Genomic DNA, 22,564 nt, shown 5'->3' with positions numbered 1-22,564 from the left:
GCTCCCGACCTGCGGCGCCGGCAGCTCTTCTGCGCCTGGGCATCCGCCGGCAGCTTCCGGCCGGGCTCTGGCTGCTGGGCTCCCACCTCTCCCGGCCGGCCTCCGGGTGTCACTCAGGACCAACCGCCTATTGCCTTTACCAGCCCTGTTGACAGTTGAGAGTTCAAAGTCAACGCAAAGATTCCAGGCTTTCTGGTGAGAGAACTTTTTCTTTCCATTTGCAACAAGCTGCTGTCAATACAAGCCGCCATGGGTCCCAGTGTATTTACAGTCACTTTATGAAACTAACCTTGTCCCTTCTTCATTTTATGATTTTGCTAGTAGTCTTAAAACAAATGACAAAAAAAGCTAAAAATGTGAGAAAAAGGATAGAGGAAATTTGAGCAAAAGACAGGATAAACTATCAAAGGAAATCAGTGTGTGCATTTATATTTTTATATCTTTATATTCTTGTAAATGTAACAAAGGTGCCCAGGTTTAAAAAAACCCTCTTATAAAGGAGACTAATTTATGTAGCTGAATGTAGAATATAATAATAATAAACAAAATGTATCTTTTTGTTAAGATCATATTGCAAATTATGTATATGATATACAAATTAATCAAAGGAAAATTAAAAGGACAAATATATCACAAATTGTTTTTTAATTAACCTTTCTCCATTTGGAGATAATTGTTGATTCACATGCAGGTGTAAGAATTAATACACAGAGGTCATGTATACTCTTTACCCAGTTTTCCCCAGTGGAAACATCTGCAACACTACAGTACGATATCACAGCAGAGCTTATCGTTGGAGTCGAGACCCAGAACACGTCGCATCCTTCACATTGCCCGTTTGTAGCTACATCCGGTACCCTCTCCCACTCTCTCCTGACTCTGAAAACCACTAATCTGCTCTCCATTCCTATAATTCTGTCATTTCAAGAATGTTGTACAAATGGAATCACATGGTATGTTGTTAACTTTCAGGATTGGCCTTCCTTCTGTGTAATGCTCTTAAAATCCATCGACGTTGTAGCATGTATCATAGTTCATTTCCTTATACTGAGTAATAGTCCATAGTACATGTCTACAGCTTGCTTCATCATTCGTTGAAGAACATCCGGAGTATTCCACTTTATCGTTATTACAAATAAAGCTGCTATGAACATTAATGTTCAGATTTTTTGTGTGAACATGTCTTCACAATTCTTTAGAATAAATGCCTGGAAATGATTCTACTGCTGGATAGTAGAGTAGTTGTGTGATTAATCCCCCCCCCCCAAATAACCCATTTATTTTACATAGGAAATTTGATTTGGACAATAAGTATTAAAATATCATACATTAATAAAATATTCTATTTACTTATTTATTAAGCTGTGAAGATTTAGATATGTTAAATATACTGTCTCAGACATTGCTGGCAGGAGAGATGGATAATAAATACTGACATAATTTTCAAACTAATTTTCATTAAATACAATTAGTAAATGAAAGTAAAGAACACATATCTCAATTTATATACAATCATATCAAAAAAAGAATGATCTGAAGGCTAGTCCTATGATAGTTGTCATACCTTTGGGATTAATATCCTATGTCCTCTATTTATGAAATAAACCCACAGGAGAGTAAGACTCAGAAAGAGCATATTCAGACAGGAAAAAAGAAAAAAACACTAAACACAGGAAACAAACTAAAACCTGCTTATTCAGTCTTTATTAGGAATAAATTGAAAATTTTAATATTCATACTAGTTCCTTTTAGAAAATCCACAGCCTGGTCTAATCCCAGTCTGTTTGTAGTTGACAGTTATAGGTGGCAGTCTAGGAAAGTGTGGGGTTCAGTATAACTTCTGATTTACAGTTTAGTGCAATTTTGTCATTAGTACTAGAATAAATCAAAGTCTGTGTGTTGTTGACAAAAAGCATGACAAATACAAAAAGTATTTATTTCAAAGTACATTATTTCAAAAAGTACATTATTTCAAGGTTTGTCGTTTAAGACAAATTTGAGTAATAAATTAGTTGTTACATTATTATATATTTTGGAAATGACCACCATGAAATCAGTTGTTGGATGAATTCTGATAGAGTTTTTTCCTTTTAAAAGAAAACCACTGTAAATAAATATTTTATTTGAACATACTGTTATATTTTTTCTTCATACACTTTCAGAACTTTGGATTATATTCATTTCCTATATTGTTTTCTGTTTTATCACTGTTACTGGGTGCTTTTCCCTCTTATTCACTTAGCTGTTGAAGAGCAGAGTCACTTGGTTATTGCTGAGTCTATTCCTAAGAGCTAAGTTCTGTTTCTAGATGTGCATCATGAATAATGGGAAGACAGAGCTGTGCATTTGGAAATGGCGCTATCATCTTATAGTAGTAAAGCAGCAGCATTGGATTATATGCATGCCCTTGCATTTTATTAAAAAAAAAATCTTAAAGTGAAGAAGCAGTATTAATTGGAAAAAAATGTATAGGAAAGGAAGAACTTCCCAAAACTTCATTCCTGTAGCTGGGGAATTTGTCTTAACACAGCTCCCAAAACTTTCGTTAGTTGATTCAGAAGAACAAGCACTTCCACGTAGATACTGCACATTGATTGGTCTTCCATAGAAACGTATGACATTTAACAGAGCTATGGCAAATGACTCAGATTCTGGGTGTTCAAAGCAGACAAATGCAAGACTTCTGCTTTTCTTCTTTGTCTTTGTATATAGTAATTTTGGTTAATGGTGCAGTCTATCAGACACTGAAGTAAAAGATCATAAAGAAATTCTTCTTGCGCTAGGGCTTCTAAATCCTCCACTAACATTGTCCTGTCCTCTTCCAGAACTGGGAACAAGATATAGGAGGGGCTGGGATTCTGCCTCATCTCTCGGTTTCCTGCTCGACCCAGTACAAGGAAGAGTCATGATTAGCTTTGTTTGTTTGTTTGTTTCTTCCAGGAATTGTCAAGCTCATTTCCCAGAGTGGTTGGCTGTACCGTTTCACATTCCTGACAGCAACAAATGAGTAATCCAGTTTCTTGGTGAGCTCTGTGTGTGTGTGTGTGTGTGTGTGTGCGCGCGTGTGTTGTATATGTGTGTTTTTAAAAAATAGTATGATGTATGAGTTAAGGAATTAGAACTGTTGATTAAAGGAAGAATCTATGGTACAGTCAGAGAGAAAACATTCAAAATTAGCTGGTAGAAATGGACTTTATGTTAATAATTTAATAACCATTCAGGGAAGATTGGCATAGAAGAGAAAAAACATGAAAGTCTTTGTGGAGACAGAACAATGGAAAAATAGAGAATATGGACTGGTTGCTGTTTTTTTGTTTTGTTTTTTTTTAATAAATTAGTAGCCAAGAACAAGTGGGCACTGGAGCAGAGAGAGTGAAAGACCTGAGTCAAAGCAGCACTGGACAGTGCCCTCAGATAAGGTCATTGTCTTGTGGCAAGAAGCAGTAGTGACGGCAAAAATTATTCAGCACATATTATCACCTTTATGCAGATGACGGAAAGTGTGGTAGTGAGAGGACACATCACTTATTCATAGTCACCCAGCTAGGCAGTGATTCAAGCCCAGGCATTCTGGCCTCAGGGTCCATGCCTTTACGCATTGCTCAGTGCCATCATGAGTCTCATAACTAAAGTGGGAAAAATTCATGCCATGTAAGTTACCTGTAATTAGATGCAGAGCCATCCGGAATTTAGTTATGTTCACTTGGGGGAAAGTTCTAGAGTGGATGTGTATTATAGTAATAAAAGAATAACGTGCTAAAGAGAAAGAATGTGATGTGAATGTAAGAGTCAACTTAGGTCTTGCGGGCTACAAAATGGCTAGCTTCTATTGCTCTGTTACTTCTCCTGGTTATTTGGACATTGTTCAGTAGCAATCACATAATTCCACGTGGCCTGTGTTACCTGGTTTCTATGGCTGCTTGAAGGAAAACCCCGGAAATCAGAGTTATCTGGCTAAGATAAAACAAATACTCCCTCTCCTAGTTCTAAGAAAGCAGAACCTTCTGGCCAGCTGCTGCTCACCCAGAGAGTAAACCTAAATAAGAAGTCAAGGGTGATTTGAGAGGCCACAGGCCTTGGAAAGAAGAAAACAGTATCCAGGGGAGTGGAAGGCTTCACCTACACGGACCTGTAAGTAGTTAGGTATCTTAGGCCTCAAACATACTTTTTTACATCCTTGCTCATTAAAAATGAGGAAGATGAATAATTGGTGAATAATTGTGAAGCTCTTGTGAATGAAAATGGGGCTACATGGCAGATCTGACAAGCTCAGGGCTACCTGGCAGGCCTGACAACTCAGTAACTGAAAGTAATTACGTGGGACGTTCTGATAATAAAAATTCCTAACTGAGCAGGTTGTAATGAGAAGTCATGTCCTAAGGCCTATATGATAGATTAACCTTTATGCTGAACTAGCCCTGTCCATTGATTTTGTGCAACTAGGATAATATACTTAGAATGGCAGAATGATCCGATCTCTTCTTCAGACCTCCAAGGATAAACACCTGGTACTGGGGCCAGACTACCCCGACATGCCTTGTTGTCCTTTACCTGCATACCTCTGTGCATTATGGATGTTAAATGTTAAATATCCTGCACCTGCCAATGTAAAAGAAGTATTTATCTCTTCATTTTTACTTTTTATTCAATGCTAGAATTGTACCTGTTCAGCCTTCTACAGCCTCCTTAATTTATCACCAATAGATTTCATGTAACCTTCCCTCCATCCAGTCCTTTGATTTTAATATGTAAAATAAACTACAAAACTGCTACTCCTTGGAGCATTTTCTCAATTTTGAGATTTTGATTGTGGGTCTGGCCCTCAATCTTGACTCAGATAAACTCTTTGAACCTTTCTTTAGGTTTGAACTTTCTTTTGTCAACACCTTTATATTATGTGATAAAACACTACGTGCACCATGCCTTGACACTTTTGTGTCTTTAATCTATCATTTTATTTTCCCCCTCTGTAGTACCTGAGATATCAGCTTTGGTTTTTTTGTTGTTGTTGTTGTTTTGTTTTACCTTACCTTTCAAATGTTTGTTTCTGTAACTGCCAACATAAAGGAACAAGTGACTTCTATCTAGCTCCTTTGGATTTATTTCTGTTCTCCTAAAAGTAAGGGGGTCATCCTTACTTTACCAAAATGTTTGAATCCACTTGGGATGCTATAATGGGTACTATAGACTGGGTGTCTTATAAGCAACAGAAATGTATTTTTCACATTTCTTGAGACTGGGAAGTCCAAGATCAAGGTGTCAGCAGATTCAGCGTCTGGTGAGAAACCTCTTCCTAGTTCAGAGACAGCATCTTCTCATTGTGTTTTTGCAAAGCAGAAGGGGCAAGGAAGCTCTCTGGGGACTCTTTTTATGAAATCAGGAATCTCATATTTGAGGGCTGCATACTCATGACATAAATACCTTGCAAGGGCCCCACCTTCTAATACCACCACACTAAGGATTGGGTTTCAACATATGAGTTTGGAGGGTTGGGGGCGAGGGGTCACACAAGCATTTAGTCTATAGTACCAACCAAGGGAATTTTAAAAAGTTCCTTTTGATGAATGTGATGAACTTTTGACAGAGTTGGATCAGAACTAAAGTTAATGATATACAAGGTGAATCATCATGAGACCAGGTTACTGTTTTACTTTTGAAAAAGTGGGGGCCCATAATATGGGAACACACTGCCAGTTCAAAGGGCCTTTTGTAACTTAGCATCCCACAGTCCTCAACTTCTGAGAGCAGAAAGCAGAGTGCAGTTTGAACCACAGGAAACTTGATGCTGTAGGTCAAAAAGAGTTGGCTACTGGCAACTTGCTGTGATACAACCCTTTCCAGCCGATAGGGCATGACATGTCATTACTCTCAGATTTTCTCTAGGTTTTAGATGCATTCGCTGTCTGGAGAGTTGAACACCCATTCACGTCCAGAGCCTCACCTGAGTGGGACCTGGCACCAAAAGATGGTTAAAGTTCAGGCTTGTTCTGCTCAAGCTGGTAGTTCCTCCAAAAAGGCAGATTCAAACAATGTGCTGGAGACACATGTAAGCCTCCAATGAGGGCAGGACAGAAACATTTTTTACCACTGTGTACTTTTTGGGATATGGTACTATTTTTTTTCTTTTCTTTTCTTTTTTTTGGTATACAATTATCAAAAGAATAGTTTGAAAAGAGAACCTATTTTTCCTGCTTCATATTTTGATGCGTCATGCTTGCTACCTATGAGGACATGCTGTCAATGAATGTGCATTCTATTTCCAGGTCTCCACCTCTCAGCTCACTTGATGCAATTTCATTTCTGGGAGAGAGGCCAGGCTAGGACGTCCTTCAGGCTGTGGCAGAGCCCAAGGCTCCTCCTCACCATCCTGAGTTCCTCGGTGTCTTTGTCATGTCTCCATTGCGTGGTTGACGTGAATCTGCTGTGTCCTTCTCGGCAAGATCCAGGAGTTGGTGCCCAGGTACTCTGTCCCCCATTTCATCTCCAGTACCCCAAATAGACTAGACTTGTTAAATTGAATAAGTGTTGTTCTGAGAGCCTAATGATGAAATCATACTGAGTGGTCAGGATTAATACATTATTATATTGTCACCCATTTGTGTTAATGATTGTCATCCCATCCTCATCTGACAGAGAATGTTCATGTGTCTTTGACCCTCAGGAGAACCTTGTGAAGGATATAAAGCAGGTATGTTGTAATAACTTTTCATATGAGAGTTACTTTAGTTATGTTTTCTTTCTATTAATTAAAGGGTGCAATTGTACTACATTTGAATTTTGGTTTTCTGAAATTTTACCTCAAATTTTATCAATAGTACATGTCGTACAACCTTTGTACAACTTTTTTATTGTATTCATTTAATAGCAATATTTCCCCCTCAAAAGTCATTGGCTATAATATTCATAAGAGTATAAAATGAGAGCTCAATTGCTGGCAGTCATATGTTACAGAAATAAACCACCTTTTTTAAATGCTCCATGAATATTACTTGCATTTTCAGAAATCTCTAGACCTTGGCCATGACCACTTCCTCCTTTCAAACCTCCGTGGCAGTATTTACCCTGATTGCCCTGCATGTCAATGCCCTGGATACATTTATAGCTGCAGTGTATGAGCACACGGTCATATTGCCAGAGAAAACGGAAACACCTGTTTCTCAGGACAATGCCTTGCTCCTTATGAACAAGAATATAGATATTCTGGAGAAAGCAATTAAGCAGGCAGCTGAGCAGGTATTCTTTTATTACTACTAATCCTAATTTATGGTAGGGACATGAGATCTGGTGGAAGATTAAAGTGTTACATTGTCTATGTTACACATGGAGAGATAATTTTGATTTGACTTATTTTGAACAGGGTGCTCAAATTATTGTGACTCCAGAAGACGCAATTTATGGATGGAATTTTACCAGGGAAACCATTTTCCCTTACCTGGAGGATATCCCAGACCCTCAGGTGGACTGGATTCCATGTCAAGACCCCCACAGGTATTTTATCTATCCAAGTTGTTTGTGCAAAAGTGCTCTAATTCTCTAAAATGTGCATGTTCACCACAGCAAAATGATAAATCTTGAATTACCATGTATATGGTATATGATATTGTTATATTTACCTTGGCATTTGTTAGATTTAAATAATTACACTTAGATGTCATTGAACAATCATTTATGATTAATATCTTCATTAAATTTGGAGAAAATATGTAAATAGGACTAGAGACTAAAGGAAAGAGGATCTCATAGATACAAGTAGTAAATTAATTTCTAAAGTGGACAGTGAGTTGTGTTTGGAAAACATGTCAGTGCCTCTCTTTGAGGATACCACATTGCAATTTATTATAGAGTCTCTGTTCTGGAACCTGCTTCTTGGGCAGAAAGACTTCACCACATACTTTCTAGTGAATCATATAACCTTATGCTTTGAAACTTTGCATTTTTCTCAGGCTCATATAGGTAATTTTCCTGGAGAAAAGTAATTTAGAAATGTTCTAGTATAAGGTCCTTAATAGATAAAGGTGTATATTTAATATATAAATCTTACTCCCTAACAAGAGATCATTGAGGTACAGATCTGCACACTTCAAAACTTGCAGTAAAACATCTCTCACTGTAACACTCATTCTTATTCACCTCTCAAAGCCTCTCACTCTGTTACCCTCTCACTCTCTCATTCTTTTACCTCAAATTAAGTGTATTAAACATTCCTCTGCCATATTTTTCCTGGAAAATTATGGCTACCACCCTTTTTTAGGCACTCCTGGTTATTCTGACATTTATATAGGGCTATCGGGAAATGACATTTCTTGCTCTACAGAGATTAGCTACACAAAGATGAGAATATTCGGTTACATGACACTTGAAAGTTCCATCTTCCCATCCTTCCTTTGTTCTGAGCTGATCTCTCGATGGTGACTGTAAGAAATTTTCTTTTGTGCAGACGAAAGGCCAATAGCTGGACAGTTTTTCTGCATAGAAGTTTTAAGAACTGGGACAACCTGTTTGTTTTTAATCCCACAGTGGGACTGAGTTCTGAATTTCCTGTTAAAAACAAAACATGTTGCAAATTTATGGATAAGTCAAAGATCACAGTAACTATGGGAACTAGTAAATGTTGGGAGACAGGTTCTTCCATGTGGTTAGCAAATGCCTCTTTTTGAGCCCAAGAGTAGAAGGAATGCATTTTGACAGAAAATGGGCTTGCAGTATCACCCAATATAGTCAAATTTAATTCACTCATCTTTTAACTCAGTCAATCATTTTTTATTGAGCACCTACTATGTGCCAGATACCATTATGGGAGTAGGACAGACAATACTTAATAAAGCAAAGTCTATGCCCTACCTTTAGGTGATGGATGCTTAGTCGGGGAAGATAGATGTAAACAAACTCATTTATTATATAAGATGTATTGTAATAAAAGTAGGGGAAATGTGGTGCTTGGGTGGGATGAGGTGTAGGACCTATTGTGGTTATTTTATTTTATTTTTGATTTGATCTTTATTGCATTTTTTTCCCCATTACCTATTGTGGTTATTTTAAAATTTGGATTGACTCTGGAGCTTTCAGTGAATATGGCTTGAGTGTACTAGCAAGGGAGAAACATTATGAGGTGAGGTCAGAAAGGGACTATACTGTGGCAGTGCTATAGGTACAGGGGTGTCTAACCTGCTGCCTGCGGGCTGCATGCGGCCCAGCATGGCTATGAATGTGGCCCAACACAAAATCATCAATTTGCTTAAAACCTTTTTTGCTAATCAGTTTTCGTTAATGTTTGTGTATTCAATGTGTGGCACAAGACAACTCTTCTTCCAGTGTGGCCCAGAGATGCCGAAAGGCTGGGCACCCCTGAAAGAATCTTGGAGTCTATTATAAGAGCTTTGGTTTTTCCTCTGAGTGTGATGGGGAGGCACTGGAGGGTTTTGATTCCAGGAGTGACCTAATTTGACTCATGCTATAACAGCACCACTCTGGTTTCTATATTGAGAAGAGACCAGGGGGGTCATGACAAAGCAGAAGACCACCTAGGAAGCTACCGTAATCATCCTGCTTAGAGCTGATAGGGGCTTAAACCAGGGTGGAAGTGGTGGAGCTGGTAAGAAGTGGTCAGATTATAGATATGTTTTAGAGGTCAAGCTGACAAGATTTGTTGCCAAATGTGGAAGTGTGAGAGAAAGACAAGCTCCAAGAGTGACTCCCCAAGTTTTTGGCTGTGCAACTAGAGACATAGAATTGCCATTTGCAGATATAGGGAGCATTGAAGAAAGAGTATTCCTGGGATGGAAATTAGGAAGTCAATTTTGTGCATCTTAAGTCTGCGACATCCTTTAGACATCCAAGTGGAGATGTCAACCTGGCATGAAAGGACAAGGTCAAGGCTGGAGACAGAAAATCAGAAGTCAGCAAATAGAAGGTTTTAACACCATGGTGGCTTCACCTGTGGAGTGAGTCAGAGAAGAGAAGGGGTCTATACTTGAGATCGAGGAAATTCCAATGTTTAGACTCAGGAGAGATAAGGAGGGGCCAGCAAAGGAGAATGAGATGAGGAGCCAGTTGAGTAGGAAAGAGTGAGGTCCAATAAGCAAGGTGGCGTTTCCAGGAGGAGTGTGTGATTCACGGCGTCAATGGCTGCAGACAAATAGGATGAGATTATGTAAGATGTGGGTCATCATTGGCAGCAATAACAATTGTCTATTGGGATCATAAAAATGAAAGCCAATTTGAGTGTTTCAAAAGAGAATGGGGAGAGAAAAAGCTGGAAACAGAAAGAGGGACAGTTTTTTCTAGGAGTTTGGATATAAGAGGGAGCTGAGAAATGGAGTAAAATTTAGAGAGGCGTGTTGATTCAAGAGAAGTTTTTATTTCATTTCTTTTAGAAAATGTAAGGTACTAGAGCATATTTGCATGCTGATGGAATGATCCTAGAGAGGAGACAGCCAATGATGCAGGAGAGTGACTAGTGAGTTGTCAGAATGGTAAACACAATGTGGAAAAAATTCATCAAGTATAAGTATAATTTGTGGCTTTTAAAATACGATCTTTTATACACAGTTTTTATACTAACTTCAATTACACTTAAGCTTTTTCTTACTGTCATTTTTTAATTGAGTTTTTAAATTATAGCTGACATTCAATATTATATTAGTTTCAGGTATACAGTATAGTGGTTAGACATTTATATAATTATGAAGTGATACCTCTGATAAGTCTAGTACCCACCTAGCACCATACCATAGTTATTACAATATTATTGACTATATTCCCTATGCTGTACTTTACATACTTGTGACTGTTTTGTAATTACCAATTTGTACTTTGTAATTCCTTCACCTTTTCCACCCAACCACTAACCCCGGCTTCCTACTGGGCAACCATCAGTTTGTTCTCTATATCTCTGAGTTTGTTTTTGTTGTTTACATATAAAGTGACTAAAATACTTTTTAAAGTTGAAATGCCTTTTTAATTGAGACATAATTGACATATAATATTGTGTAAATTTAAGGTGTTAATTTGATACATTCATATATTGCAATATGATTACCACCATAGCTCTAATTAACCCATTATGCCATATAACTATCCTTTCTATTTTATGGTGAGAACAATTAAGATTTAGTCTCTAAGCAACTTTGAGGTTTATAACATAGTATTGTCAGCTATAATCACTATGCTGTGCTTTAGATCTTCAGGACTTATTATCTACTAGTTGCAAGTTTATATCCTTAAATAACATGATCCCAATCCCCCCGCGCCCCAGCCCCTCGTAACCACTATTCTACTCTGTTTTTTCTTTTTTTTTTAGTTCAGCCTTTTCAGTTTTACATATCAGTGGCATTATACAGTATTTGTCTTTCTCTGTCTGACTTGTAGAAATGTCTTAATTAAAATTTGATTTAGATTTGGTCACACGCCAGTACAAGAAAGACTCAGCTGCCTGGCCAAGAACAACTCTATCTATGTTTTGGCAAATATTGGAGACAAAAAGCCATGTAATTCTAATGACTTCACATGTCCTCCTAATGGCTATTATCAATACAATACTAATGTGGTATATGATAAAAATGGACACCTGGTGGCACGTTACCACAAGGTAAGAGGGGGTGGGTGTGTAAAATGCACCTGTTATAAGTGCGATGAATGCTGTGTGTAGGGTTTTGAGCTCCATTCCCTATTAATGATGTTATTAGAGATATTTTTAAGGCACACACTAAAGAAAATCACATTTTAGAAAAACACTAATTTGGGAGGAAAAAAAAGTAGGCAAGGGCCTATTAGAAAGATGTTGCAATAGTCTATAATTGAGATCAACCTTTTGTACTTAGAAAAGTAATTTTAATATTAATTCAAAGGACACCAAGGTGACTGTAATCTAGATACCATTTAATACTGAGAAGATACAAGGATGTTTCCAAATTGTATGAATGAGTTTCACAGAAGTTCATTTCCCTGTCGTCTATCAAATTACAAAAGCGATCTTTTTCTTTACTTTCTATACCAGTTCACTTAATTACCTTCTTAGGGTTTTAAAGTCAGATCAGATAACTTTTAATTTAAACCCTAAATTAAAAGAACAAAATAACCTTAAACCATGATTTTATACTAAACTGGGTAGGGAGAAAGATCCTTTTCAATGGGTATGTAATATGCATGTCAGCGTGTGTGCTCCTCTCTTGCCCCAGATTGTCTTTAAGCCTTTTAAATTGTAGCCTCAGAACCTTCTGAGTAGGGAACTAATCTGCCAGAAGTCCCAGTTAAAATATAAGTATTAGTCAAGAGGAATGATATTAACCCAATTGTTTCCCAATGTTTTTGATCATATACTGCTATAGAAAAAATTTTAAGGTGTCCTCAATATGTGTATATGTAATTTTTGTATTTATAAATAAAACCCATAACTTTCCAATAGTTTTCTCCATGACTTTGTGGGTTTTGACACCTTCTTTTCATTTGTAATTACACTTTCACGTTCTCCTAAAAAATGTGTCTCGACAAATACCAGCTCTTCCATTTTTTGCTACCTAGACTTTGCATTATTAGTATTTTGAATACACTTTGTTTGCAAGAGTCATTGTAAGTGATTCTACCACTCTTTAAGTGTTTATTTAGTTAAACTGGTAGCATAGTTGATTGATCTATTTAACCAGGCCCAAGTAACCCGCAGGACAGTGCAGTGCACCGAATGTGGACAAGCTCGGGAGGAACCTCTGGTTGTTCTAAACCGAAGGGCTCTCACTGTCCCCTCAGAGTACCTTCGAGGCCACTTGTGATCCATGAACCTTTGCCAATCAAGTTTTAAAATACTAGTTAAGTTCAATTACTTCTTTATTTTTTTTTTTTGACGGAAAGTAATTGTAGAAAGAAATGTTAATAGTCTTGTTCCAACCCTCATCATTCTCCTCTTTGCAGACCACTTCATTGAACTGCTGACTCTCATTGTTGTATTATACTAGGTTAGTTTTTCAGTTTACTTGGAAGGAATCAGGGAGAATGAAGTAAAACGTTCACTTTCAACCACAATTTAAAGCCTGGGTAAGAGTCTCTGAGATGACTTTGGACGGAACCCTGTAAAGAGGACAGTAGCATCCCTCATATACTTAACAGATAGTTATGGTGCATTATGTTTCTAGGTGTCAAGGTTTCAAAGCAGAATAGCAGCATTGCTCTTCTTTGAATCCCTGATGCCTAAAAACATTAAAAAGCTTTTGCAGCTTTCATAGTCTGGGATTTAAGGGAAGTTATGCTATGTTTTCCTTGGACTTTCACTTCCAATTACCAGATTAATTCATTTCCTGCAGAGTTGCTGTTGTTGACCATTGCCAAATCTATTACTAGTTTTGGAGAGGTTGTACAAGTCATCTCTTCAATAAAGAAGGTTTTCCTGTTTTTATCTTGTGCATTTGCTATAGTACCACCTCTATTCTGAACCTCAGTTTGATGTGCCTGAAAAGCCGGAGCTGGTGACTTTCAACACCACCTTTGGAAGGTTGGGCATTTTCACCTGCTTCGATATACTCTTCCACGATCCTGCTGTGACCCTGGTGAAGGATCTCCACGTGGACACCATACTGTTTCCCACAGCTTGGATGAATGTCTTGCCCCTTTTAACAGCTATTGAATTCCATTCAGCTTGGGCAATGGGAATGAGAGTCAATCTTCTTGTGGCCAATACACATCATGTCCGCCTAAATATGACAGGTAATTTATGACCAGATGAGGTTTGCAGATAATACTTCTAAATGCAGATAAACTAGTGCCTCAGATGTGAGCTGTCATAATTTTTTGCTTCTCTATTGGGGCTAACCACTACATTTGCCCACTTTTCACATTAAAGGAAAACCTAGTGACTGATTTTTAACAGCTATGCTTGTGTTAGACCTTTATGTGTGTTATTTCATTTATCCTCACAACAGCTCTGTGAGAGGAGTATCGCCATCCCACTCTTACAGATTAGATCACTGAGACACAGAGAACACAAGGACCTTGCCAAGGGCTCTCAGCTTGTGACTGGCAAAGCACAGAACTAAACAAGATTTGCTCAATCATTGGCAAAGGGCAGAGGCATGTATTACTGACATGTCTGTAACAAATTACCTTCAACGTAAAACGTGGCTTAAAACAAAAAACATTTATTATCTCACTTTTTCTATTAGTCACAATTTGGGACTAGGTTAGCTGGGTGATCCTGGCTCAGACTGTCTCTTCAGGTTACATCAGCTGTTAGCTGAGTTAGCGGTCACATGGAGTCTTGGCTGGGGCTGGGAGGTCTGCTTCCAGGAGAGCTGCCTTACATGGCTATATTGGCAGGAGCTCTTAGTTTCTCAGGGACTATTGGCAGGAGACCTTCATTTCTTGCTACTCGGGCTTCTCCATAAAGCTGTGTGATGTATCCTCATGATGTGGCAGCTTACTTCCTCCAAATTGAAAGAGAGAGAGAGAGCGAGAGAGCACGCACTGCATTGCTGATTATGACTAGTTTCACACTGTCGCTGCTACAGTCTTCCATTCATTGGAAGTGAGTTGCAAAGTCCAGCCTGCACTCAAAAGGAAAGGAATTAGATTGACCTGTTGGAGAGAAGAGTGTAGAAAAAATGGGGGGGGGGCGATTTTAAAGCACCACCATAGTGGGGAACAGGAGAGAATTTTGCATTACCTTTCCCTACCTTTGATGAACTCCCCAATACAAAGATTTTTATATTTGATTTAATTTTCCATAATGCTTGTAAATATTCCCCTTATATTCCAAGTTTCTTTGACATGAGACATCAAACACCTATTTAATTCCTTCAGTAGGGACTAGCAGAAGTGCCTAGGTGTTCAGCGTAACCAGAAGCCTGTGTGCTGTATCATTGTGACTCACATGGTGTCATGACCGCATGCTAAGTTCTGAGGGGGAAACTCACAGTGTTGGCTTTAAAAGGCTCACTTTATTCGCAGGCAGTGGCATTTATGCACCACAGTCTCCCAAAGTATACCACTACGATATGGACACGGAGCTGGGAAAGATCCTTCTTTCAGAAGTGGATTCGCATCCTCGAAGCTCACCTGCCTACCCAGCGGCTGTGAACTGGAGTGACTATGCCACGACCATCAAACCATTCCCAGTACAGAAAAACACTTTCAGGGGATTTATTTCCCGGGATGCGTTCAACTTCACAGAACTTTCTGCAATTGCAGGAAACCTTACAGTCTGTCAAAAAGATCTCTGCTGTCATTTAAGCTATGGAATGTTAAGAAAAGAAGAGAATGAAGTATACGCTCTAGGAGCTTTCTCAGGACTTCATGGCCGAAGGAGAAGAGAGTATTGGCAGGTAATCTCAGCTCAAGTGAAAGCAAGTGTTTAGGTATCAATAAGCTATAAGGGTTCACTTTTCATCTTTGTCCCACAGGGCCAAGTTCTTTTTCTCCACACAACTCCATACTTTGCCAGTATTACACACATGCACATACACATTGGGATTAACATATGACATTTGCAGTAGGAGTTAAGTATAATCTGATTGTTTGCTTTGAGCATATCTTTAAAGAGTATTAATCTGACCATGATGATTTTGTATTAATGAACTAGTTTACATAATATAGTGAGACTCAATAAAGCTTTCTGATGTAGTTTTGCTGGTATATCATATAAAGTCTTGTTTTAACTTTTAAAACCAACAATGAATAGGGATACCACTTTTATCTTAGTTTCTCTTGTAATCAGATGTCCTGTTCATTTCATTCCCTTCCAATGACAAATATTTAAAATGAAGCTTTTCATATAGTGTTGGCTATACATTTGTGTCTTCTTCTTATATTCTGTGTCCCACTGCCCTCTCTTAAAGAAAGGATAGGGAAAAGCAGTGATGGTCAAAGTTTTAATCATCACTTTAGCTTTAGTACTACTGTTGCCAAAAGACATCTACTCTGTTAGGCCAACTAATCACCTGGCATGCCGAACTAATGGTTTAAGTCTAATTCTAAATTGGCTTCATTCTTTCAATCCATGTTACCAAGAAAGTGGAGTAAGTTCCCAAGTCATTTGCCATTTCCAATAAAGCTGGTAATAATAAAAAACATAATCCAAATCTCTTTATCAGATAGAGAAAATATTTGCTTTGCTATAGTTATAAACTTAGTCAACTGTTCTAGTACAAGCGACGGAGATGTAAGGCATTGCATGTTCTCTACTTCTGTTCTACATAGGTATGCACAATGCTGAAATGCAAAACAACTAATTTGACAACTTGTGGACAACCAGTAGAAACTGCTGTGACAAGATTTAATATATTCTCCCTAAGTGGCACATTTGGAACAGAGTATGTTTTTCCTGAAGTGCTACTTACTAAAATTCATCTGTCACCTGGAAAATTTGAGGTAGGAGGATTTTAAGAGTATTTTTATTTTATCTGTTCTCTGAAGCCAAGTAAAATAGGTTCTGGCTAGTATATTGCTTACATTTTACAATATAGCAAACTTTCTCATACCTTAATGGCTTTAAATAAGAACCATTTTTTCACCTCTTTCTTTGTGGTTGACAATGTGAACTGAGTGCACCAAGGCTGTTTTTCTGGTTTGCAACAGGCTTAGCTGATCTTGGCTAGGCTCATTCATGCATCTGCCACTAGCTGGTCTATTGGGCTGGTTGTGATGGCCTCGCCTTAGACTGGTGGGATGATTGGGGCCACTCTCTCCCTGTGGCTTCTCCTCTTCCAGCATTATTAGGCTTGAAGGAGTCCAACAGCATCAAGAGGGAAAGCGACAATGGACAAGTTTTTCTCAATTTTCTGCTTGCACCATGTTTGCAAATGTCTCAACAACCAAAGCAAGTCACGTAACCAATGTAGTTTCAAGGGTTATAGAATTAAATGATGCGGATCTCTCAGTGGAAAGAGCTGTAAAATACATTGCAAAGGGTCAGGGATAAAGGAAGAGAAAATATTTTGGCTATTTCTACAATTACAAGTAATTCTAAAGTGATGACACTTTGTTGGAATAACATGATAATATACCTAAAACCTGTGAGCTCAAGGCACCTTTGAAAAATATTTGTTTATAGATTTCACACACATACACACACACACACACACACACACACACACACACACACACTCAACTAGGCCAGCTTGAACCCTAATGTCTCCTCTGAATTGTGGCAAATAGGGGCAGGGTTTCAGTAACTAGGGCAAAGTCATTGCATTTACTATAAAATAAAAATAGGACCTATGTTCATTCATATAAGGCATTAAGCAAGAAAGTCTTTACAATTGCTAAGTGCTGATGGTCATGTATCTGTGCCTGCCTATATTGCCAGATTGGGATATATCATATTGATATAAATATTTAATTCTGTGAAACCCACAGTTTAATGTGTAGTGCAGCCTTCAGGCTGAGAAATCCAGAGAACAGGAATCCTTGGCTGCCATAGGACCAGGTTAGGTAGAATATCATGAACAAATTGAGGCTGGAATAAAAGCATAAATGCCAACTACAGAAAATCACAATCAGATCTACACTATGGGCTCTAGAACTGGAATCTAGTAATTCAAAGGTGGTTAACTTGGCACAAATAAGCATAGATGAATTGAAAATATCTGGAGTCACTTCAGTGAGAGAAAGGAGAGCAGGATTCGTACAGGTCAGGGGTCAGGGAGTATCGGTGGGTGGCCTGTGTCTCCTAATCCCTGCTATTTCAACTGAGCACACAATCTAATCTTCTGGGTAATAATTTGACATTTCTGCGCCCCACCCCCACCATATACACTTAGAGATGTATCTCCTTGAAGGATTATCCTAGAGTGAGACTGAGCATTTATGTCTAAAAGCATTCATGCTTTTGTCATTCATGGGAGAAAGACAAAAGACTTCTTGAATTTTCCAGACCAGGTAAAAATTCCACTTTCAGAAATTCCATTTCACTCTACTCTGAACCACAGTGTTTGAAGAAGCTGGATGGTGGTAGTTAATGAGGAATTGGAGAACATGAGGAAATTAGGACACAGCTACCTTCTTTCTTTGTTTTAAATTTTTTTTATCCCAAATGGTTTCTGGTAGCTGGAAACAATAGACAGAGAATGATATGAAAGAGTAAATGGTTAAGTGCTTAACAGTATATTTGTAGCACTCAGCTCAGTAATTCTCAGAACTTGTCATGCCGTCTCCTATGTCTGGGCACCAGGCTCTCATTCTTCCATGGAAGGGAGGCAGGAAGGGAGGGGCTGCACCTATCCTTTATATTAGCCACTTTATGATATATTTATCATTTAGATCACGATTCACTGAAAGACGAAATAAGATACAGATAGTGTTACACCAGAAAAGTATAAAAGATGAACTTGCCCTCTAGTAGGCAGGGTTTTTGGTATAACAATGTCTTGGAAGAAGCTCCATGACCGTCATTTCACAAGTGTTGATTCTCTATGGCATTACTTTCCTGAAGTTCACCACATTTTAAGAAATAGACACTAACCAAACTCACAAGATAGAAACTAGAGAGGACCAATAACTGTTGTCTGAAGAAAGCTGTCCATTGGCAAGTCCTCTCAAACTTTGAAGCTATGGATCAGAAGTTTGTTTTGTAAGGACAGGATTAAAACAAAAAGGGTTGGGTATCCAAGGAACAGATTTTCACAACCAGGAAAGAAAGCCTGAGGCAATGTCCTTGTCATCAGGGCTGGTTATCTAAGACCACACTGAATCTGGTGTCTACTTTCCTCGAAAAATGCCAGATAAAGAGAAACCAATTCTTGATTTTTTAAAGTTAATCTTTCCCAACAAACCTTTTAGGTCAGGGCCCTTCTTTTAACATACTGTTTTTAGAGAGACTAGATGACCAGTTTTTTTACATGAGTGACTCCAGCCATGTCTTCTGAAGTATTTCCCAGTTTCCTCAGCTGATGCACTCTTTGTCAGCAAATATTTATATATTACCTTACTAGGTCACTTCTGCAGGGATTTCAACACATTTACTGGGTGTCTCTCCCCACCCCCAATTTTATGCTACAAGCGTGAAGTGTTGCTGACCGTAACTACAAATGTGGGAAACATCTTGCTATGATATTGTAGGCAACTGCAAGGTGTTGTCAGATATCTGATCTCTGCAACTGACTAGGTGTGCATCCTTGTGCAAGTCAGTTAACCTCTGAATTGCCCACCTGTAAAAGGAACAGGATATCTTCCTTATGGATTTGGTCAAATATGATAATGCTTGTACTGAAAATGAAAGTACTTGGTGAACAGTAAAGCATTATACAAATATCAGGACATATTTTTAAGTACTTAGTACTAAGTGTTTATCTGGTGAACCAAGGTTATTAACAACTGGAAGGGAGAGCTTGCCAGAAATAGGCCACATGTGTTGCAAATAATGTAAATATAGATCAATGTGCAGATGGGTTGGAGGCATAAGAGGCCAGGTTCCTTTTCAGACCCTGTAAATCAGAACCTTGTGAAAATGGGACCTATACTTCTTCAGTCCCACAGATGATTTTGATGGGTAAGAACGACCAGCTTAACGGACTAATCAAAAACATCAAGTGAGATTTTATATACACTGCTTAAGTGGCCAGTAAATTATATAGCACGTTTTAGAAAAATGTCTAACAAGAAACCAGTAAAAATGCTAAGTTATAGTTAGAACCTGAGAGGCAGTCACAGATCTAGAATTAATCTTGAGAAGATCAAAATAGACAAAATTTTACTATATTGATGAAAAGTCAATAGAAAGTAAAGTGTCCGTGTTTAACTTGTTTTAAACTTTCACTGAACTGTAATTTAAAATATCATTCTGGTATTTTCACTTAGTCCCTTTAATGAACAATTTAATAAACAAGGAGCAGGTTAACAATGAACACAATAAACAACAAATGTGAGCATTTAATATTTTATTTTGTTTACTTGATTACCAACAGGTTGTGTGTTTGACAACTTACTATTGATATATGTCTTTGTATGTACGCAAAGACCACAGAAATTGTCTTCTAGGATATTTAGTAAGTTTCTTCTTCGGGTAGGAAGTATCTGGTTTCTCAGCTTCCAAGTTCTTCCCCATCTAAATTGTCCTTCTCATAACTGATGGATTCATTTTCTTTTATTCTTGTCCTGTCTATTGTCTATCTACTCATGTTTCTTGTGTTTCTCTTTATTCTTGCCCCCTTCATTTGGACACATGACTTCCATACGAAGAGAGACCTCTGTGACTTCAGAATACATCTGGTCATCCCTGGCTTTTACCATCTGAACTCTACCTTTCCCTTTGACCACATGGCTTATTCTCCTCTTCACCAACCTTCTGCTCTAGCCAGTGGTGTGCTATAAATGTTAACAACCCACTTATTGAAGAAGAAAATAAAAAACCCTAATTTGTGGTATTTGCCAATTTTCATGGTGGAAATATTCCCACCAGGAGCGATTTCAAGAATGACTATCTTTAACCACCAGCTGTCAGGGTTGCCAGAATTTCAACCATGTGTCCCGTGAGCTTACACACACACCACTGGTTTCAGCACATCATTGGTTCTAACCAACTGGAGTGAGGAAGCACATTGCCTAGACCTGTCACCCACTCATGGCCCAGAATGAGACCTTGCTACTTTGATTTCCACTTCCCACAATGTCTTCTGTTTTCAGCTCCAGGGAGAAAATCCATTAACTGCTCCTTCTTGCGGCAGGTTGTCCCACTCCAGGAAGCAGATCAGTCCAGCTGTTCCTTCTCAGACCTCCTAAGCACTTATCTGTTTCCCTGTCTCATACATAATATACTGATTTCTCAGTTTCACCTTTAACTGTTAAGCTTCTTGAGGAAAGGGTGTGATTTTACTTCTCTAGCCCATGATTATCTTGCACACAATTAGACTCAAGAAATGTTTGCCGATGATGATTTTTGACTTTTCATTGAGGCTTACATGTTGCCTGCATTGAGGTTCTTGGGATCTCCAAGATAGAAATTAAGAAGAGACTCCAGAAGAATTTCCAGATAAATTTTATTAAGCTTATGGTCAAGCACAAAGGAGGCAAAACAGAGGAAAGGATGGTCCTTTGAACTTCCTCAAGGACTGGCTCTGCTTGGCTGCTTTTATAAGCAGGGAACAAAGCAAGCTTGTATGAAGAGGTGGGCTTTTTGAAAAAGGTGGGCTGGTGGAATTTTCCATGTCAGGGTCATGACTTGCTTTCCAGCTGTGTTGCCTGGTAACTATGTTTGCACTTGCGCTATGGGGGGAAGAGGGTGCTCACTGCAGTCAAATGTTGATCATCTGCACAAGTGGGTCAGTAGTTTCAGATCTGCAAGGAAGCAAGCAGTTAAAAGGAAGGAAAAACCAGGTACTTCTGCATTTTTCAGTAGGGAGGGGAAGTGTTACAACATTGTTCTGGTCAGCTTACTGGCCGTTTCTTTTGGCCACCCAGTCTTAATTTGGCTTCCTGGCTACCCAGTATTTTTCTATTCCTGGGCCCAAGCCTCTCTACTGTCTCAGTTTTATTGTTGAAACTCAAATATTGAGCTCTCTGGAATTACTCTAGTCTTCATTACATATAAAATAGCTGTCCCCATGGCCCTGGCCAGGTATTCCTGTTTAGTTGTCTAGAATATCATCCCAATACTCTAAGGTTGTGCAATCCCTTGTCAGGGCACATACGAGAATTGGTGTTTCTCTCCCCCTCACTCTCCCTTCCCCTCCCTTCTGCCCTCACTCTTTCTCTCCGTCTGTCCCTTCCTCCTTTCCCCCCTCTCTCTCCTTAAAATCAATTAACATGTTCTTGGGTGAAGATAAAAAATAAACCAAAAAAAATAGCTGTCTCTTTCTTGTTCTGTCTGGTCTCAGCTCTCCCCACCCCATCAAGCTAGAACTACTTGATCAACCATAATGTCTAGGATTATTTCAAAAACATTATTTTGCTTGTAATGCATATCTTAATCAAGCTGACTACACTTTTCCTACTGTTTCTTTAGGTACTAAAAGATGGGCGCTTGATAAACAAGAATGGAACATCTGAGCCTATCCTAACAGTGACACTCTTTGGGAGGTGGTACGCTAAGGACTCACATTCCGTCTCAGGAGGGATCAGCAATTTGGAAACAACTTACCTGTTAATATCCACTTTATCAATGATCATAGCTTTACAAATATTGTGATAGTATAGGATATCTCTTTATCACATTTATTTGTGCTGTATATATTTTGCTAAATGTGTTTATCAGCTTTCCAAATTACTAAAAAATTCTGAAGGGCCATCTCTGTAGTATAGACCAATGATTTCTAAATATGTATTTTTCTCATCTTGAATTATTTTTAACTATTTTGGTAAATTTATCCCCTTGTGCTTAGGTCAGATGAATGGGAATCAAATCTTAGCTCTAACTTTATTTGCTGTGTGACCTTGTGTGTGCTTGTGTGCTTTTGTGCGTGAAAGGAAGAGTGAAGAGCTTCAGGGTCATTGTAAACATAGTTGTGGCCTTTGAAAAAAAGAGCACTGATGAAAATTGAGTTTTATGACTGAATTCCATTTGACATTAAAGACAATTTGAATTAATCTGTTTTTTTGTGCGGATGATTCAAGAAAGGGAAATGCACTTTCCAATCAGATGGTAATATTG

At 38.4% G+C, this 22,564-nt stretch overlaps 1 protein-coding gene and 1 pseudogene across 6 annotated transcripts; one reads left to right on the top strand and one right to left on the bottom strand.

Annotated features, from left to right (window-relative positions):
* The first annotated feature begins 56 nt into the window (after window positions 1-56).
* LOC129067782 (pantetheine hydrolase VNN2-like) lies at window positions 57-22,500 on the top strand. Of its 6 annotated transcripts, XM_054569984.1 has the most exons (10): window positions 57-195; window positions 2,941-3,023; window positions 6,264-6,460; window positions 6,662-6,688; window positions 7,358-7,488; window positions 11,395-11,587; window positions 13,404-13,692; window positions 14,932-15,305; window positions 16,180-16,350; window positions 21,920-22,500. In XM_054569984.1, the coding sequence occupies exons 3-10, from the start codon at window positions 6,287-6,289 to the stop codon at window positions 22,100-22,102; spliced, it is 1,542 nt and encodes a 513-aa protein (XP_054425959.1). In that variant the 5' UTR covers window positions 57-195; window positions 2,941-3,023; window positions 6,264-6,286; the 3' UTR covers window positions 22,103-22,500. The 6 variants fall into 6 exon arrangements, with proteins under 6 accessions (XP_054425959.1, XP_054425962.1, XP_054425960.1 ...); XM_054569987.1 differs by lacking the exon at window positions 6,662-6,688; XM_054569985.1 differs by lacking the exons at window positions 57-195; window positions 2,941-3,023 and adding an exon at window positions 5,771-5,787.
* LOC129066929 (splicing regulator RBM11-like) lies at window positions 318-2,867 on the bottom strand (annotated as a pseudogene).
* Window positions 22,501-22,564: the final 64 nt, after the last annotated feature.

This window comes from Pteronotus mesoamericanus, unplaced genomic scaffold (genome assembly GCF_021234165.1).
Source record: "Pteronotus mesoamericanus isolate MK-2021 breed Mesoamerican mustached bat unplaced genomic scaffold, CSHL_Meso_final contig_20, whole genome shotgun sequence".
NCBI classification, from domain to species: domain Eukaryota; kingdom Metazoa; phylum Chordata; class Mammalia; order Chiroptera; family Mormoopidae; genus Pteronotus; species Pteronotus mesoamericanus.
Note: the sequence above shows the minus strand (reverse complement) of the source record. Positions and strands in the feature narration are given on the sequence as shown.

Coding starts and splice junctions, on each gene's coding strand:
- LOC129067782 (XM_054569983.1), top strand. CDS start 7,021: ATGACCACTTCCTCCTTTCAAACCTCCGTGGCAGTATTTACCCTGATT. Junction 7,234..7,357: donor TTAAGCAGGCAGCTGAGCAG/GTATTCTTTTAT, acceptor TATTTTGAACAG/GGTGCTCAAATTATTGTGAC. Junction 16,351..21,919: donor TGTCACCTGGAAAATTTGAG/GTAGGAGGATTT, acceptor CTGTTTCTTTAG/GTACTAAAAGATGGGCGCTT.